General features: G+C 31.7%; 1 protein-coding gene across 1 annotated transcript in view; it reads left to right on the top strand.

Annotated features, from left to right (window-relative positions):
- Nucleotides 1–9,827, top strand: part of LOC128863816 (guanine nucleotide-binding protein subunit gamma-e) — a 121,142-nt gene extending 111,315 nt beyond the window's left edge. The window contains exon 3 of the mRNA XM_054103181.1: nucleotides 1,142–9,827. Coding sequence (XP_053959156.1) covers nucleotides 1,142–1,247 — 106 coding nt within the window. The 3' untranslated portion in view covers nucleotides 1,248–9,827. The remainder of the gene's footprint in view (nucleotides 1–1,141) is intronic.
- The last annotated feature ends 11,612 nt before the right edge of the window (nucleotides 9,828–21,439 follow it).

The raw sequence follows: 21,439 nt of genomic DNA, 5'->3' as shown, positions 1-21,439 counted from the left end.
CGCACGTACACACATATGTACATGTGGAGATACATGCATGGTGCATGCAAAGTGTTCTCTATGAATGTATGTATGTATGTGCAGATATTCGTAATCTATGTTTGGCTTTGGATTATTTGTTGCAGCTAACTGTAATATAAATTTGCATTGCGGAGACCTAAACAGCTCTTCGCAGATGTGTAATTATCTAAACAGCTTCTCGGGCATTCGCACATACATACTTATGTAAATATGTATGTGAGTAACATCTAATTATTTGTCTATCCTAGCATGTGGGTTATCTGGCTTTTTGACTGCATTGCCTCGGTTGTCTTAGTTAACACAACTGCATATTTATCAGGTGCAATTGAACGAGACACCATATACATATGTATGAATGTAACAATTAAACTTCCAGAGAATGGTTGTGTAGTTAAGTACATTACAAAAGCCAGACCGAAAGTTATATTAATCGGCAATAAAAGCTTCCCTGTTTGCGTATATACATACATACATACATACATATGTACATAGCAGTTGTAATTTTTTGTAGCTTCTCGTATTTGACCTACCAAAATCATGAATTTAGCTTAATGTAACCTTATGTGTATATTGCGTTTAAGCTCTTTATAAAATCTAGGTCGAAATCCCTTCATAGTTTCAGGAAGTAAACATAAAACCCAAACGTTCTCTACTTATAATTTCACAGAAAAAAAAATTGACTTACACTTCTAAAGTTAAAGTTCAATTACAAAAAAAAAATTATCAGTTAGCTCAAAAAATGTAGTTTTCTTAGAGCTCGTCACTTTGAGATTTTTCTCGGCAATAATTCTTCAATATTTTATTACTGAGACCCTAGTAAACCGTTTAGACCCCAAAAAGTCTAGTGTCATAACTCCTTAACTTGTGTGTATAGTATGATATTTGCGAAACATCCTTATTATATGTGAGATACGAATGGGATGGGACACAAACGCGCAACAAATCATAACAATCGGTTGCAGGACAAGATTAAGACAAATATCCCAAGTGAATGGGAGCGCAACATGAACCATTCAAAATAATGAAATAAAAATAATAATTTGTTGTAAATATTTAATACTAGTGTTTCTTCATACCTTTATTAAAGATCTTATTTGTTTTTATTTTCTTCTATTTTTAGAATGCGGTCTTTTATCGAAGAGAATGAGAAGAACGACCCCCTAATAAATGCCCCGGATAAAAAGAATAATCCGTGGGCTGAAAAGGGAAAATGCGTTCTTATGTAATATTATCGTAAACCACAACAGTACCATACCAACATTCATAAGTATCCCATTTATTACTACAATAACCACAGTAATATCAATAACCAAACTAATAACACTACTTATATTAAAAACAATAGAAGCAAAACAAATGTTAATAAGAAGAAAGCTAAACCACAACAACCGCTAGAACAACCACCAAACGCAAGGAATAACAATAGCAATAGCAGCAAAAAGATGCCAAAACAGCAACAGCCAAACAGTTGCAACATCAGAAACTCTTATGACTCGAGAAAAGAAGAACAAGCTGATTGTAGCAATTCCCTAGATCCACAAAATCTGTATATACATCAGCACGAAAATCAAGTAACATTAGAAGAAGATGTGGAAACTGAAGACGGTAGTGACGGCGAGGAAAGTGAAGCCGGTGAACATATGGCAAACGCGGATAATGTAACGTTGTGTTACAATAATAATTACTATAACAACAACAATAATTACTACTACCACTATTGCAACTTGAATTATAACCAACACCTAAACGAACAGTCCCAGTCCAAAACACATTTGCTGATACGTCAGCTAAAACGACGCACTGTACAAGAAATTCTGCAGCGTCCATTCCTTATCCAAATAGTCGCTCTTTTCATGTGGTTCCACGGCAAATTCTGGCAATTCTACTACGAAACATTGACACGAAGATTGCAGTAAAGGCAGAAAATTGAATTACATATTGGAAGAATAACAATGCAAAATTAAAAAAACGTATGTAAGTATATGCGTAGCACGGACATTTGTTGATATCTGAAATCGACACCATTTACTGCTGCAACAAAACTCTAAACTTTAATATAGAGGAATCTATTTCAACTCTTAAAAGGAGTCTAGCAAAAGGAAAGAACCTAAGCATTTCTTCTTGATAACATAATATTGGACGTTCTTGTGGATGTTAGCAATCTGTAATAGCTCAGAGGCAGATTCGGATGGACACCATAATTATATTTAGTTTTAAAGCGTTTTCCCATACTACTGTATTTACCAACAAAACTTAACTTAATGCGCGTACTTCAAAAGTCACAATTTAAAAAACAGGAGTAGTAAATGCATATGCCAAACGATAATAAGAACAAATCGTTTGAAACTAAGAACTAAGAGTAAAATACAATATATTAAATTTACTTATTTGCATTCCATTCATACTTACAATACTTATATTGAACACAATAAAATGAGTAAAGAATTGCTGCGTGCAATCTGATATACAAAAAGTAGTGTAAAAATTATAAAATAAGAACTAACACAGTAATAACTGCTAAATATTAGATACTCTCTAGTGACTTCATTGGTAGGATTTTTCCAAAAAGTCATTGCCATTAACATTATTAGCATTTGGTAGTTGTTGATTTGAACTATTACTTTTTGGTATGTAACTATTTAAGTTGTAAAAGCTTTCAAACCATATTTCTTAGTGCTTTGTTGTGCTTTCGAAGAATTCATTTTCACATTCTGGTTTTTGTAACTTTAATTTCAATTGTATGTACGCAAGCATTTTTTTATTACACGCTCTCTTTATTTTGCATCACCATCACCCGCCATATTCTCTTCTAACTAAATAAAAACTTTGCGACACTTTTGATTTCCCAATACTCGTCAAGTGTCATTATTTTGGTCAAAATATACCCCTAACTTAACAATAACAAACCACCATTAATTCAACCTAGTCGACTACAAAATTACATTTTGTAGTAAAAACATAAATGGGTACGTGTAATGTTGTAGCTACTAAAGATACTTTACAGAAACTTATATTCAAAATAATGCGATTACTATTGTAAAGCTGTTTATAGCAAAACACAAAAGAGACAACCCAGATCCCACCCTATCTATCTAGCAAAATTAATAAAATAAAATAAAATAAAGTACATACATATATTGTTATAAGTAGTAAATGCAGCGGGAATCAAGAAAACACTTTTTGATATAAACATCGACCTTTAAAGGTACAAAAAGCATCACAAAATACTCTAAACTTATCCACTGTAATTATTTTTTTCATTAATGCAAACCTCGTATAAGCGAAAAACTAAGTTGTTTAACTAAACGAAGCGTTCAAAGTGTGAAGTACATACAAATGTATGTATATCAGAACTGTTACTTTGAGGATATAAAACTTTTGTTAGTACTATTACGAAGTTTTACCCGATCACAGCAGGTTCTAAAACGAACCAAACTAACAAATATCAACAAAAAGCAAATAATACGTGTTCACTATAAGCAAACACAAAGGCAAAAACTAATCAATACCTGGCCCCGTAAAAATCATTAGCCAAATTAAGTCCAAAAGTGTTGAAATATTTATAGAAGAATGCTACGAATTTTAAAATTCAAAATTTTATATGAATGCAAAACTGCGATAACTGCGATATAATCTACTAAATTAATGCAAGAAAAAGAAACTATATGCATTTTAATTTACTTTTTATGTGCCTATCAACAAACCGAAAAGTAGAAATTACACACAAAGAAGTGTTAATTACTCAAATATTTTATAAGCAGTTCAGCGAACAAGGTGTATAATATTGTATTATTCGTTAGACTACTTTATTATGTTAAAATTAGTCATTTAGTGACAGAGACCCAGTCTCACTCAGACTCAGTGATAGGAGAACTCAACCCTTTCGTCCAGTCAATCTAGTTTTTCAATTGGGACATGCCTGCGTATGTCTCTGCCCAATTCTAATTTTTCTCGTTTTTCATTGCTTCAATAGTTCATAACTAAGGATTTAAATTTGCGAAGAAAAGTTCTTTCTAGGACTATTTCACAAATACTGTTCGTATTGCTTCATTCACAAGATTCACAAATTAACTAAAATAACCACGTAGTGTCTATTCAATTAATTAGTATTTTTTTTAAATGCTGATAATATGTAACTTATTTCAGACTTTATACAAATTGTCATTTTTGGGACAATTCTTTCTTAAGTCAAATCATAAGGCCAAGTACAAAACCAAATATATGTAGCCAATTATGTGGCTGCTTAAGCAAGCAGAGCTATTCAAACATTTGATGGCGCATATTACCAAAACGTATTTCGTACAGATACAGATCTACTTCAGCGTGGCGCTTTTTCCATTGCGATTTTGCATTTATACTGCAAAAAACGCAAATTAGTCCTGCATTTTAATGACATTTATGCGTTACAAAAGAAACTATTGAGTTAAGTTTACAATATCACTACAAAAAGTACTAATCAGTAGCTGAACTCATATTAAATTATCGAGACAACTAGAAATTAATTATATACAAAATCCACTGAAACCAAAAGGTATACATGTTTAAGGTTTATCGAACTGGACCGAAGGAAGTATTAACAAAGAAATGCTAGAAACTATAGAAAATAATTATTTAAACTTGTAGAGAATTATGTATATTATACGAGCATGTATCATTATATATTAATACATATTTATATTATTACTAATTATTACGATGAGTATGATTAGATACCACAGCAGTTATTGAAAACAGCATTATTTCAAAAGTAGACTAATTAAATTATTTGAATTATTGAAAAAGTAGTAAACTATTAGATCAGCTTATTTAATATTTAGATTTTTTCGTTTAAACATAAAAAATTATAAAAAAGCTAAATCAACATGAACGGAAGCGTACGCGCGATAGAGAGAATAACAGAAAAAAGCTGATTTTCTAAAATAACAAAAGAAAAATTAACTAAGTTGAAAAACCAACCAACAAATGAGTAAATAATATACATACATATATACAAAATATAAAAGGAGTTGTCCTTCTGGTATATAAATACACACTAAGAGATATTTTAATAATTTTAAAAATATCAATTTAGAGTAAATGCCTACCACCACTTATTAGTTTGCATGCTAAACAAAATATTAAGTTAACTCAGATAAATACAAACAAACCAGATTAGATCAAAAAGTGAACACCACCAGAGAGAAAAAATTTTTAATGTGCACAGAAATTAATAAACTATTTTACTTTTAACTAGTTCGAGAAAACAGTTGCGGCTAATGCGAAAAATACCTAATTCAAACTAAAATATTCAAACACTTTCCAAAAACACTCCCAAACGAAACACTCATTCAAACGAGTAAAAAAGCTAGAACATATTAAATGTTTTCAGCTCTCATCAGCATTTTACCATTTCATAAATTTAAAATTGAACATAAAATGCTGAAAGATTTTTAAGCTTAAGTTCCAAATGAAGTTATATGAAAATAAGTTGGTATGTTAAGAGTAAACGCAAATGTGGTAGGAAAAATAAACAAATACAACTGCAATTAAAAACTCAAATAATACCTAGCGTAGCTAAAACAAAGATGTTACAATGTCCTAATACAATTTCACAACAACAACACAAGAAAAGAGTCGTCATAATCTTAAGTCTATAAAAAAAAACAAATACAAAATAACCATTAGATTCACAAGAGCAGTAAGATAATATAAAATAAACATAACAAAAACGTATTATAAATGGACTTGAGTTCGTAACTATAACGGTACATAAAATATATGTAACAAATGCACTCATGCCAAAATATAACTGAATATTTAATTAGAAAATCTAGTAACATTTTTGAGACAACCCAATAGAGGTACCGCAACATGAGGATGAAAAGGAACACAAACTGATGGAGAATTTATTATTGGGCGTTACACACCAGCCATTGGAAACCATCATCAACAGATTTTATGAAACTGTCAATACTTGCGCTTAAGGTGATGAAAGAACCCAACAGTATGGAAGAGCAGACTGGAAGCGGTTGAAGCTGCCGCAGTTTGGAATGTGTTAGGATCATTTCAAATACATTATGATAAAATGGCTGATTTAAAGATTTAGTGAACAATTTTGAATGCGTTAAAAATGACTTTTGAATCGAGTTATTTTCTTGAAGTATGTCATTTTATATTGGATAATCTGTATATGAAAAAATACATAAACACAAAACATTTAATTTTATTTAGGAGCAAAATCCCACAAAACATCGCCAAAGTTAAAGCAAACAACCACAATTTCAATAAATATTAATGGAAATTTAGTTATAAGTAGTAAAAAACTATGTTGATTAAGTATTTACATTAATATTTAAGATTTACACATAAAAATGTTATAAAAGACCAAATCATGTGGATAATACTGGCAAGAACAATAGTAAAATCTAAAATTGATCTAGGGATATGAGAGAAAAAAAATTCGCATCGATAATTTAACGGTAAGTAAAAAACATTGCAAATTTCAGCCAACAATTAACTGAAAAATCAGAAGCTGATAGACCTTTCGCTGCGTAGCTTTTAAGCACAAGAAACAACGGCTCTTAAGCTGAAAAAATAAAAATGCAGACCATATAAAACGAGTCTGGTAATGAAGGTGGTCTAGATAATAGTAGCCAATAAAAAGCGGGAGATAGGGTGAACAAATCAAAATCAATGCTCAGTTAAAGAAGTTAAGTAAGGGATAGTGTGAAATTCAAGTTCAACTGTGTAGAGAAAGAAATCATTGAAGTTACGATAGTTTGAAATGTTACTGAAAAGAAATAAATGTAGTTAAATATTAAGCAAGCACAATTATAATATAAAAAATAAGAATAAAAAAGCAAAGTGCTTTAAATTAATGCAGGAGGAGAGAGCTGAGAGTATAAAGAAAGCTTTTGCGAACAAAAAACTGCCAAAGCACCAATTTAAACTAAAAAAGTAAAGTTTTCAATAGAAAAAAAGAGTCAATGAAAATTAATTAAAAATTATTGTCTTGAATAGTAAAAAGATTACACTTGATAAGAATGTAGTACATCGTACTTCTTAGAGCTATACACTCTGAGCTTTTAAAGTAAGTTAAAAAGCATTTAGTACTTTCAAAGCTTCCCGCGGCTTTAAAGCATTTGATGTAATTGTAACTCAACTTTTGAAGCAAAGACAGTGTGTCAGTTTAAGTCGTTTGTCGAGGTATGCTGGCTAGGTTATAAAGTTTTCAATTCTTACAAGATACCGAAATATTAAAATTAAGTTAAAATTAAACATTTCAATGTTAATTAATGAATAAGCTGCATACTTCAGCTATTCAAAAAAATATTTCACTGCAATCAAAACATATTAGTATAATAAAGTAAGAAAATTAGTAAAGAAACGTACATTTTAATCTTATATAAGCACTTTGCTGTTTTATAGACATGAAAAAAACAAATAACCGAAATATTAAAATTGAATGGTATTATTTAAATTTCACGTAAGTTTTAAAATAAAGCTTAATTACAACACAACAGCTTCAGAAAAATGCTTTACAAAAGACATAATGCCGAAGCATCAAAACCGCTATCGTTTTCACAAAGCTTTAAAGTCCATAGATGCCTGCTGAAACCTTGATAAAACCGTAAAAGTAATATTAGTAGTGCTGTCAATCGAATAAAGGACACTGTTCGGCAAAATTCATATGCGCGCTCTGTCACTGAGCCAGAATTAAAAAGGCGCATTGATGCGGCGTCAGTGGCTTTCGAATAATCGCAGCACGAACGTGTGAAAGTTGCGGCACTTATATTGAGTGAGTAAGTGGGCCAAACAAGGTCTACCATTTACAAGAATTTCACAGAAGCTTCTAAGAGTATATACTCGCATATTTCTACATAGCCTTAAAGATTTAGTTAAAAAATCGAAAACAACTTTACATTGACAAGAGTTACACAATCGCATATGAGAAATGGAATCTATAGTTTTTAAAAAATATTTAACCCCTAAACTTTTTGTTAACGAAGGCATGAAAAGAATTACACAATCGCATTTGAGAAATGGTTTAACATCTACAGTTCTTCAAATATATTTAACCCCTAAACTTTTTGTGAACAAAACTAAAAAATTAAAGTAAAGGTAAAAAGTAATTTAAATAATAACACTGTTAAAGATTTTCAGAAATTATAAAACTTTCTAGGCGTTATTATCAAAATATTACATTAAAAACAAATGCCCATAAAATTTTGAGTCATATGAGGTTTGCAATAACAACAACAGCGAATTAAAAGAATTCATGCGAAACTCATCTCAAAATTTAACCCAGATTAGCTGTATTTCAGCTTCAAATATCAAATATATTAAATGCCCTTTCGAAGCATGGCAAAACCTAGTAATTTAATACGGGCTCATCATTTGCAAAGCACATAAGTGTAGAGACATTCATTCAAACACGTAGTGGAAAAATTATACAATACTTGTCAAAGTGAAGCCCATCAAACATTTAATGTTTGGTCAAATAAAAATTATATACCGATTAGTCAGCGTTCCAAAAATTAAAAGAAAATATATACAAAATACATAAATCTAATTAAAGTTATATCTAATAAGAAGAAACATAATAAAATATTCAGCATACACATTTGGAAAAGAATGGACCACTGAATGTGGCCTCTTATCTTGGCAAAGTGTTTGACGGCCGATGAGCAAAAACTTGCGAAACCACGGCAGGTAGTGCAGGACAGTGATTGTAGTCGCCGAATCGTAAAGCCAATTGTTAGACAGTCAACAACATGAAAAAGTCGAAGGCCAGTATGTACACTTAAAAATAGTTAAGAAATTAATAATTAGTCACGTAAGTTGATGTTGCATTCACAAATTATAATACACAATATTATTAACAGAAAATTATAAAATTTACTAACTGCATTGTGTAACTATTAACAAAAAGGAAAATGTAAACTTTTTAAAATATTATATTCTCATATTTAGACACAAAATATAAATTTATGATAGCATGTAAACCCATACAATTTGAGTGTCGAAACGCGAAATATGTATAAGCAAATGGCATACACTTGCTCGCATTCGCATTAGTAGTTGCTTGTACTTTAAGTATAATTAAGGAAATGATTGATATTGAAAGTTGCCCAATTTACCAAAATAAACTCGGAAGAGTTGCCTGCAGTCAACAACAGCTCGACTGCAAAACACAACATTTTGTTTTATTTGATTTTTAATTTAAGATTTTTTATTTAGAATAATTAATTAAAAGCAAACAATCTATAAAATATTTAGTTAAATAAGTGAAATTTAAATTTTAACAATAAAAACAAAAATTACTAAACGAAAAGGAATATTAGAGAGTACTTCAAGCCATACAAATTATAAATCGTGATTAAAATTAGAAACGAAAATATGAACAAAAATATTGAGATAAGAAAATTTATAAAGTATTAGGAAGAAAGCCAATTTCTTTCTATGTTAAAAGCGTGCTAAAAAGTAATACTCAAGAATTCCCACAGGCCAGTCAGTCTATAAAAAATTGAAGTAAGTACGAGAGATTAAAATCAGAAGTGAAAGGAAAATGGGTAATTCTATAAAATAGAGGCTACTAAAGCCAATTAAAAAACAAACAATTACTACAAGAAAAACATAATATAGAACTCTGTAACAAAAAAGGTAGAATCTAATGATGAATAGTAAAAAAATTTTAACAAAGCAAAAATGAAGGATATTAAAAGGTAAACGAAGTAAAACTTTGCAAACTCCTTAGCGAAGAATACCCTATAAAAACTAAAGAACAAAAAAAAAAAAACCAAAAAAAAAACACTTAAAAACAAAAAGTAAGAAAAACAAAAAACCGAAACCGAACAACTAAAAATATGCTTGTGTTTTATTTTTTCTCCGTTATCATAAAGTAATTGTTATAAACTAATTAAAGTTCAACAACAGAAACATCCTGGAAATGTCCTTCAACTGTCCCAGCCCAAATCCTAAAATACGCCATTACTTATTATTTTGTGCACGTAAAATTTTAATTTTTTTTTTCATTTTGTATAAAAAATGCTATATTCTAGTTTTTAAAACTTTTTTTTTTACACAAGGTTGTATTAATAGTTTCAAATTAAAGCTTTCAATGTGGGGGTGAAATGTACAGGTAGCGCTGCCAGTGTACAAGTCGTATTAAAGCTAGCAATCATGAAGTGTATTCGTCTAGAGGCTAATTTAGATTAGAGGCTTGCACTTCAACCTCATGGTCTTTTGAGGCTCATTTACCTGGGTTGGAGTTGAAACTTTGTTAAATTTCAAAGCTACAGAAAACAAGACGTAAGTATGAAACATTTTAAACTCCACTGAACTCTTGGTAAGCCGTGAAATGGAAATCTGAGTAAATTTCTGTATCTAAATATCTGCCAATATTGCGAAAAATATCAGGAAAGTTATATTAGTATATAGCCGAACACGAAATTTGGGTTAAGTTCATGACAGCTTTTGGGCTCTATAAGATTTTCAAAATCCCTGGTCAAAGCAATTTTGAATACAAATTTTGAATGTTAATATTATAATAGAAATTTATTTCAAACCTCAAATCGTCATTATATAATATATGAACTGAACTCGAACCTTTAGAGTATATATTTATGTGTCTATTCAATTAAGCGAAATTGTAGATTTCTTAAAATTTCCTAATTTCAACCCCAAGATTTACCTTATATTTTCAAGTTTAACACTCTCGCTGGAATAAATAATTCTTATACAATTACGAAAATTTCAAGCAGAATAAACAATTACAAATAATAGTTTTGGATATAATGTTTGGCAATATTCATTTGAAATAATTTTGGAATATGAATTTGTATGTCATATAACATTTCAGTAGGAAAATTCTGGGGTTTCAAGTACATGGGGTTGTAGAAAAAATATATAAGTGGGCATAGGTCTATATTAAATACAAGGTTCTGTCATGTTCTCTCATCTCAACAGTCATTATTTTCTTGTTTATGTATTTTATCAAAACGTATTTTACAGATTCAGATGACTCGATGAACGCGATAAGAATTTCAACCCAATCGGATTGGTTTCACTCAACCAAGGAGTTGCGCGTGTCCACTAAATTGAATTTATATTTATATATATGTATATATATATATATATATGTATGCCATTAAACGCTAAAAACTCTAATATACTTAAAAAAATTAAAAATTAGCTAATGGTTTATTCATTTATGACGGAATAAAAAGTAGTAAGTACCCACAGTAAGTTAAATTGTATCACAAATTTACTAAATATCATAGTAAAACCTATTATTATAACCCATACGACAAATCCATAGCAGCAATTAGTAATACTACTTTTATAAAAACCCAAAATATCAATTATTTTATCAGGAATATAATAAATTTGTAGTATGGTGAACTAACGACACACTCGTTAAAGCTCAAAGTAGAGGTGCCATACCATAACGCCATAACCTTAACCGTATTAACATAACGATATTTCGGCCATCAATTATTGGTGTCTTTGCCATAAGCAGCTGATATTTACATGTACTATCACGTATTTGTGTATGTCGAAGTGCGGAAACTAAAGAAAAAATAACTATATGTATACCACAATGCAACACAATGTAACTTGTTATGGTTACGGCGAAAACCAAAATTCAATTAGTCTCTATGATTACGGTTATGACTACAGAATTATGGCATGTCACCTCTAATCGATTACAATGATGTCCGTATGTTGGTTCGATCAGCAATTTTATGACGTTATGGTTATGTCACCTCTCCTTTGAGCTTAAAGTAGATTTGTTCAATTTACCGTATAATGTTTGCCTGGGTATGAGCGTTGAAACGGTCTAACCGCTCTTAGTTGCCGAGTTCAAAAACTTTAACTTACTGAGCACTAGGCGCACAGAAGAGAACAATACAAACATTTAAACAGTTTTATACTTCATACCTGCTCGAAAAAAATTGCGATAGGGGGAAAAGAGCCGCTATGAAGACTTCCTGTGTTGAGAAGCAAATGTGGAGCATGCAAATGATGATTTGTTAAATTATGCATGATGATGGATGATGATAATGGATGAGACTTGACCCAACTTACAGGGATACCTTGTTCGCCTAAATAGGCAAAGGACATTAATTATGGTTTTTCGAGTCTTATAACCCCCATATATGGTATATAGAATCCTCCATCGCCACAAAAACTTCAACGGGGCGGCGCTGTGGCAAATGTTTACATCTGGAATCTATGTTTTAATCACGATTCGCACGATTGTTTTGATTCTAATCTTACTTGCTCAGTATGCTTCGCATGTGGTAAAATATATTTACAGTGTAATTATATTCGTATGGAGGCTGGCGGAGTCGAATGGATTGTGCGTGAATACCATTCGGAAGTGCCCACGTTCGAGTCCGCGAGCATGAAACAGCAAATAATAGAAAAAGTGTTTTCTAATGTCTCTACCATGAAATAGCTCATCTTAAAGAATTATCTGCCGTTCTCGGAGTCGGTAGGTCTCTCCACTTGTGGAAAACATCAAGACGCACACTACAGATGTATATATTTATGTATGCATATTATTTTTGACCATGAAACCAGTTGATATATTAATTTGTTTGAGAACTAAACGGGACTTATTTAGGTCGTATAGTTTTAATGAAATTGCATAAGCTTTATTTTATGAATGAGAAAAATCTAAAGGTGCTCGAATAAGGCGCGTTGCTGGCTGGGTTAGGTACATTCGCCAACGTAGTGTATGTGTGCGTTATGATTATACTATTTCCACTTTGTGCTTTGTGCTTTGTTTCAGCATTCGCGTTATTCACGCCGCAGCTAACGCCAGCAACCAACCAGCTGAGGTGGTGGTAGTAAATCACATTGCTGTTTGCAAATAACTAATTGGCGGCGCGTCGTGCTGCTCAATGTTGTTTGCCTGTTATTTGCACTGTTGCAGTATGTCGAGACCATTTTAGTAATTTTAGCAGTGCTGTACGATGTCGTTACACTTTTGATACGCGGGCGCGGCGTAGCAGCGTAAAGGAACCGAGATTAAAATACCATCTCGAGCAAAAATTAATTTATTATATTTCAATAAAATTGGTGCAGTTATAAATGAAGCAAAATTACTCAAATTTGGTAAAAAAAAACTCAGTTTTAGATACTTGCGTAATATTTTATTAAAATTTTCCCCTAAGCTCTTACGGTTTTTTTTGTTAAAATGTTTTTTTTTAATTCTCTGTCTTCTTCTCAGTCTGTACGAAAATTGTTAAATTTTTTAGATTAAACAAATTAATAAAATTAATTTAACTTTTTTTCAAATTTTTGGAATTTAGATATTTAGTTTATCCTACAATTAAATAAAGAACATATTTTTCATGTAACTCGCTTGTAGCCTTCCTAGTGAAATACATCTGCTATCTTTTTACTTGATTTATCGTTTGAATAGTGGAATATGGAATATACAGCATCGTGTGATTTTTCGAGACGCTTCAGAACCAGACGTGTCCAAAAAACCCTGCTTCTTTTACATAATACCAAATATTAGCATGCATTTAAATACTTCCAGTGTTACCTATTTTATCATAGAAAGGCGAATCCATAAACGAGTTTATAAAACCGACTTAATATCAATATCCATATCATCGGCCGCCGTAGCCGAATGGGTTGGTGCGTGATTACCATTCGGAATTCACAGAGAGAACGTAGGTTCGAATCTCGGTGAAACACCAAAATTAAGAAAAACATTTTTCTAATAGCGGTCGCCCCTCGGCAGGCAATGGCAAACCTCCGAGTGTATTTCTACCATGAAAAAGCTCCTCATAAAATATCTACTGTTCGGAGTCGGCTTGAAACTGTAGGTCCCTCCATTTGTGGAACAACAAATAGGAGGAGAAGCTCGACCAAACACCCAAAAAGGTTGTACGCGTCAATTATATATATACAGTCGAACTTCCATATAGTGAATTCGCACGGGACCTGAAAATCACTTCACTATATAGAAACTTCATTATAAAGAAACATTGATTTTTTATGTAATTTTATTTAAAATAATCAGTGAGTTTGGTTTGAATTACAGTCTTCCATTTTTCATTTTCAATAAAAGCTTCCAAATCATGTAGAGAGTTGAAAACATTAATCGGCACGTCACTCCTCATTTCCACAAAGGTTCTAATTACGCTAATGGATGAAGCAGCTTGTATCAACGTAGGTAATGCCTCCTCAGTTTCTGCCAATTCTTCAACGGTGAAATCGTGTTCATCGTTGCCTGAAATAATATTTACATATTAAATTTTTGTTTGACTATAAAAAGATAAATGCTTACCAGGTTCAGCTGGAACTCCGCGACTTTCAAAAATGCTGTTGAGAATATCTTCTTCGGATGGGTTGTCCCGAGTCTGCACACCATTATCAACATTTTCGTAGTCATCAAACGATGCTTCGATATTTGCTACTTTTTTAAATGAAGACTGTAAAGCAGCCAAATCTGATATTGAAAGAAGGTCCTCTTCATCCCAATGCTCAAATGGAATCTGCATAGCATCTTTTGAAAATCCAGCCTTTTTAAAACAGTTGGCAATTGTTTCTGGTTTAACATAGACATTCCATACATTGCTAAGATTTCGAACTGCTTGCAGCAAGTCTATGGCCACAACAGAATTTCTCTCATCCACTTGAGTCAATATATTCGTTAAAATTCGTTTTCTGTAATGTTGTGAAGGCATGTTGGGAGGAAAATAAGCGAGATGAATGTTTCTCAACTTGTCTCTTACATCTTTAGGGTGGGCAGTGCAGTTATCAACAAAAAACAACACCTTTCTGTTTTGATCACAAAATTTTTTGTCGAGTTTTACAATCCATGCTTTTTTGTTAAACTCATAATCGACACCTAAAGATTTTATTCCCCTGAAGCACCTCGGATTTTTGGCCTTTCCGATTATCAGCAATTTTAGCTTTTCTGATCCAGTCATATTGCTTCCCACCAGGACAGTTATTCTCTCCTTGCTTTGCTTCCCACCAAAGCATTTTTCATTTTTGAATGCCAGTGTTTTAGTTGGCAAGCATTTGAAAAACAAAGCAGTCTCGTCGGCATTAAAATGTCGTTAATGTTGTAATTTTCAATTAATTTCGGTAAGACGTTCGTTACCCATTCATCATGGTTTTCTATGTTGGCGTCAGCACTTTCCCCACATAATGTCTTTTGAATAACGCCATGCCGACTTTTGAACTTGTCTAACCAACCTGTACTTGCCTCAAATTCGTGGTGTCCTAGTGCTTCTGCAAAATCTTTGGCCTTTTGCTTCAATAATGGTCCAGATAAAGGGAGATTCTTACCACGTGCAACGAGTAACCATTTCAGCATTGCTTCGTCAATATCCTCAAAATGACAAGGTCGAAGTCTTTTGCGTTTGGTATTTACTGCCAAATCCTCCGCATTTTTTAAAATCACTTCCTTATTTTTTAAAATATTTGATAAAGTGCTGGGAAGAACTCCGAATTCATTGGCAATATCTTTTTTTTTTTTTTCTTTCCTTCATTAACTTTGTTAATCATTAATAACTTTTTTTCAAGCGAAATGCAGCTTCGATGCGTCATTTTAACTTCAATCACTGAATAAAACTGTAATAGCTCAGCTCTTTCTGTTTTAATTTTGGGATTCCCCTCATTACAGTTTGCCCACATCTAACTGTAATTTTTTGCAACAGAAAACTTTTGAAAAAATCCACTATATGGAGACAAAAACTTAGGACGATTGAATTTCCAGCTGTAAAATTTGTTCATTATATAGAAAACTTCACTATATAGAAATTCATTATCAGGAGACAAAAATACACCGAAAGTAGAACGAAAAAGCAGTGTCTTCGAAACCAGTTCATTATAAGGAGAGCTTCATTATATGGAAGTTCACTGTAGAGAAGTTCGACTGTATATACAATATATATATATATATATATCCATATCATCAAAATGTATGTAGCCGATTTGCCAGTGTTCTAGATTCAGTTCCTAGCATTCAATAGCGATAACATAGAATCGATAACATTTTGTTTGTGTTGTTGGTGACGCATCCTAATGGATTTCTTTTGGATATCGCCTTCGCATAGATGGAACCCGATTCCATGAAAATCTCCAACGAGGTGGAATTTGTCTATGGTTGATCTGTAAAACCTGGATATTTTACATAGCCACACGGGAAATTCTCGATCTCGGTAATAAGTCTCATTAATGCATAAAATTATCCTCATGAAGTCAGCCCAATAAACTTTTTACGAAATTAAATGCGTTATTGAATTGTGAAGCATTCCATAGTTAAATGTCAAGGCTAAATAAGTATTTCCACCAAATCTACCATGCTGGGATCACATATCACTCCAACTCATCCAGTTTCGGTATTAAAAACCCAGAAATAAATACCACATAATTTTTTAACAGATATAATTAGGAAAGAAGGACAAGCCTCCTGCCAACAAACAATCGGCGCACTCGCGTTTCCGCACCCACGTCACTGTTGACTGTAATAATTTTGAAGTAGTAAGAGACTTCGCCAGAAGTTGTAGAGACGAGGAAGAAACAGTAGAGCTAGGAGTAGAACAAGGTTGTTAGGAAAATACCACTTTGACTGTCTTACGGAACTGTCCGGACCATAAGAGAGTATAACTGGTTCCATGAAAAAAAAGCAGTAAGGTTCCCATGTTACACAGTGGTACCACAACGGACCTACATGGTCTAAGTGAGTTGGCTACTCTAAGCCGGCTGCCACACAAACCTAACCTAACCCAAGAGTCTTCGTTTACTTAGGAACCAGCATTAACACCGATAATAGTGCCCATCTTCAAATCGAAAGTAGAAAGTGCTACTTTGGTCTAAGCGGGCTAGTTGAACAGCAACAGTGAGCAAAACTAATCCTTTATAAGTCTCTCGTCAAACCCGTCTTATTTTATGGCCTCGCACAAGCTTGGGCCATGACTAACCTCGATATTTCCAACTGGTGCTGGTAAGCACGAGAACGAAAAAGAGTTAGTGAAGTAAATAAAAGAATTTTCATCCTTATAATTTTAAATAATAGTTTCTTTTTATTAGTCTTTCCCATTATTACGATTTCAAATGTTTTACTTTGTTTCGGGGACTCACATTGTTCCATGTTCCGTTTGTGACAATTTCTTTATTTATTTATTAGATGTTTGTGTTGTTATATATATATATGTACGTGAAGGTGTATATAAGACTACAATTAGCAAATATTTAAATACAATATATCATCTTAACATGTTTTTCACACAGTTTTCATGTCATTAAGAAATGTACCCTAGATTTGTATATATAACATACACTTTTAATAATAAGTAATAATGTGTTTTCTGTTTCAGCATTTAGTTTTGTATATCAAATTGTATTTATAAATTGTTTTAATGGTTTCATTTTCTTTCCTTGTTTCTTATCTGGCTTAAGGTAATATAATTTTATTTAGGTTTTAAATTGATTTTATTTAAATTTTGAATATCCCAAATATTCGTTGGAGAAATCTAAAACAATTTACTAAACAATTGAATGAATTGGCATTGGATTAAATAAAAAAAAAACAAGTAAGTTTGAAAGTTGTTATACAATATATTCTTTTGTTCTCTTATGAGAAGGTATCTATGCATATTCGCGTGAACCTTAAGAAAGTGATAACGCTCTTAAGAAAAAATAGAAAATTTAAATATATGTTTGTGCATTAAAGACATAAAAATAAATCAGGAACTTTTAAATTCATATTAATTACTTTTTATTTTTAAATCCAGTTTTCACTTTGCTTTAAATTAGCATATACACGCGTATTCACGTAATTATAACAGAAAACTATAAAATTGCGTTAGTAAACCCATATTTTTAGTATATATATGTACATATGTGCGTACGTACATACGTATTTATATGCATTCAAATACATTTATAATTTTATAGTTTCACTCATTTATTTAGAAAAACTAAATGGCGGAACTCGAAATATTAAACGAAACCCTTAAAATTAAATAAACGTAATGCAATGCATTAACTCCTGTGATTTCATATTTGAACACACACACACAAACACGTAGTATTTAATACATCTGAAATACAGTTTAAAAGTTAATCAAACCAAATCATATGGTAAATTGTTTACCTTAATTAGAACAGAGTGTAGCACTAGTGCTGAAGGAATACGACTTAAATGTCAGTTATTGAGGTTTGAATAGAAAAGTACATTCATCTGGCTGTTTGTTATTCAACATATAGCCGTTTTTCAAACGAGCTATGAATACCAAAGGGGAACGTTAGATTCCATAGAGGAATAAAACTAGAAAAAATTCTACATTTATACCATTGTGTTTAAATACAATCCATACTCATGTTGGCTCTACTGGCAAGATACATGCACCGCATTCTATTATAACTATATAAATGCACGAATGTAGCCTTAAACCGTGTATGTCACTATGTCATTTATTAGTTATTTGTAATGTGTCTAATCTTGTAAAACAAAACTATTTTATGCCACTTGGCCTAAACATGAAATCAGTGTAGTTGATTTACCCCATTTCGGAAAGCGCCGCAGCCCGTCACATGTTAAAATATTCACCGCAATTTCATGTGTGTGTGTTTGTTTTTAGTTTTTGCGGATATCTTAATTCAATATTCTTTATTAATACTAAAAAAACAAGATAAGTCACCTGCTACAATCAAACCAGAATATGATGGACCGACGACATAGGCATATAAGTACATACACATACAATATTTCAGTAAATTACAGTATAGTACATCTACGATGCGTGTGGTTAGCTTACTAAAAGATGGACTAGGTTTGAGTAAAAAGCAGTTTAACTCGACTTTGCGTGAGGAATTTGTACTCCCGAAATAATCTTGATATTAAAAAAAGATAAAAACCGTTATCACTTTTTCAAAACTGAAATTAAGTGGATAAATTTGTATCCATACTTTGGTATACGTAAATGTACAGTTTAATTAAGTTCGTTACCAAAGACTGTCGGTAAGTGTAGCACATACACATACACATGAACACAGACATTACACGTATAATAAGACATACATATATAATTATTGTAATAATCACATAAAATATAAACATACAGTATAACATTATAGACATTAATATGACAAAGAGTTCAAGATTTTTTTTTGTTGTAAAAACGATCTTCGGGCTCTCCATCAAAGCATTGTTGAGAGTGCAACCTGGTTTAGTACTCATTTTATTGTACTTTCCTTTTTGTTTTTAGTAAACGCTTTTTAACAATTGAGTAATAAAGTTTATAGTTTCATACAAAAGAGTAGATAACTGTTAAACAAATTCATTTAAATATGTGTGCTAAAAGATAATACAATAAGTATGTGAGTATCTCTTAAATAAGGTACATATAACGGTACATAATGATTTGTTAGAACAATAATGAACGATTGAAATTTGAACATTAAGTAAGGTATGCAAGTATGCAAGTCAGTAAGCAAGCATATGGGGTCAAATACTATTTATTGATGTTTTGCTTTCTGCAAAAACGAGGGAGAGAGAGGCGGTTGAATCAAAAATATCATAGAAAATCTGTAATCTCAAACGAAGTTCACTTTAAGACATGAATTTCTTAAGCTCTTACAAATTACTTCACATGAGTAAGGTACGTTCATTTTTTCTTCTCTTAATTTGCCTTGGTAGTTCTGATAACGCTTCACTATTGGTTTGTTTACAAAAGGAACACAATATGGGAGATTGTGTGCATTTTTATTATATTTACATTTTTATGATTTCTTCCTTTTAAGATTAGCGATCAGGAAAGAAATCTTCTTTAATACATAGAGGGAATCATATTGCATGGTCGGTTAAAAATATATTTTTTTTCTAAATTATATTTGTATTGCTTAATACGAAAATATGTAAAAAAATTTCAATAACGTACAAGAAATTCAATTTCAATTTTTTACAAAAATTCTAGGTTTATAACATTTGGTACCATGTATCTAAAGACTCAATGAACAAAACTTTTAATTTTTGTTTCACTAATTTTCTAAATATAGATAAAAACATGGATACAAGTTTGAGTTGTAGATTAGTTTAGTTCCCCAGAAAAAATTCTCAAAAAAAAAAACAACATCCAACAATCACATAGGATGATACATCTAACCATGAGCACTTACATATTTTACTAAAAAACTCGACGCGCAACGCAAAACATAACCGAATGGAGCCAATAGAGGAATACGGCTTTCGATAACAATTAGAAAAATCGCAAATTGTATAAGTTAAGAGGTCAGAATAATTAACAATCCCAAAGCTGTAAAAATCTGTCAGAAGTGCTTAAATTTTACCTTAATTAAAATAAGTAGCTTCAGGCGGTACAACCCATAAACAAACAGTTTTGTTCATTTTTTCATTTAAGAAATAACATGAAATGGCAAGTGTATTCCTTTGTACTAAAAAACAGTAACTTGCTTTTGACCACTCTTTGGGTCGAAAGGGGAAGTATTCAACAAAACCTATGCTATTCGTGCCATGATTAATTATTCTGCTCAACGCGTTCATTTTACCTTTCTATTGGCATTCTTTTACTCCATGGTATTCCTCTTTCTCTCTTTCTCCGTACATTTTTTAAATTTAAGTTACGTCAAAGAATTCGCGTTAAGTATTATGTGTCTGTTAAAAATATTCCCGTTTAACTCCTAAATGCGTATTCGTATACTCTTATAACAGCAGCACAAACATTTCTTTTTTTGCTTTTTCAATCCTACTTTTATTTATTCATATATTTTTTGTAAGTACGTTGTACTCAGTCTTACTGAACTGTAAAGTTTTAACGACGCTCTTATTCCCAGCTCTTTGAACTACGTATATTCATTTCAATATTTCTACGTACTCGTATCTACCTCAAGTTATCCCTTCTGTTCTCTATGTGTGAAATTGCCTTACTCTACTTTTTCCTTCAAATGTCATGTTATTTTCATGCCACACCTCGTTCCCCGTTTTATTCTCTTTTTCTCTCTTTCAAATACAACCACAGCCAGTTCTAAGCCAAATAAGCCAATTACGGCTAAGGCTTCGGTTCGGTAAGTTTCATTAAATACTTGAAGGGAAGATGCCTTAAAATCATTTTCTGCTCATAAAATCATACTGCAGATTCGTATAGAGCTTTCTTATAAGCTAATGCAGCCATATGAGGTGCTGCAAAATATATTTAACACCCCAACCTCTCTTTTACGCGTTGATTAATACAAAAACAACAAGAAAAACAAAGTACACAATTTGAATTCACGTTTTGTAAAACCATCTCGAAAAACTTGAAGTACAACTACTAGAAGTTGTGATAAATTGAACTACTTTCTCCCAATTTACTATTATTTAGATGTAGCGCATTTCTCCGCTCAAATTCTGTTTTAATAAATTCAATTATCGTTTATCTGTCACCTTTACATTGTTATGATG

Source organism: Anastrepha ludens, chromosome 5 (assembly GCF_028408465.1).
Source record: "Anastrepha ludens isolate Willacy chromosome 5, idAnaLude1.1, whole genome shotgun sequence".
Taxonomy (NCBI): domain Eukaryota; kingdom Metazoa; phylum Arthropoda; class Insecta; order Diptera; family Tephritidae; genus Anastrepha; species Anastrepha ludens.
Note: the sequence above shows the minus strand (reverse complement) of the source record. Positions and strands in the feature narration are given on the sequence as shown.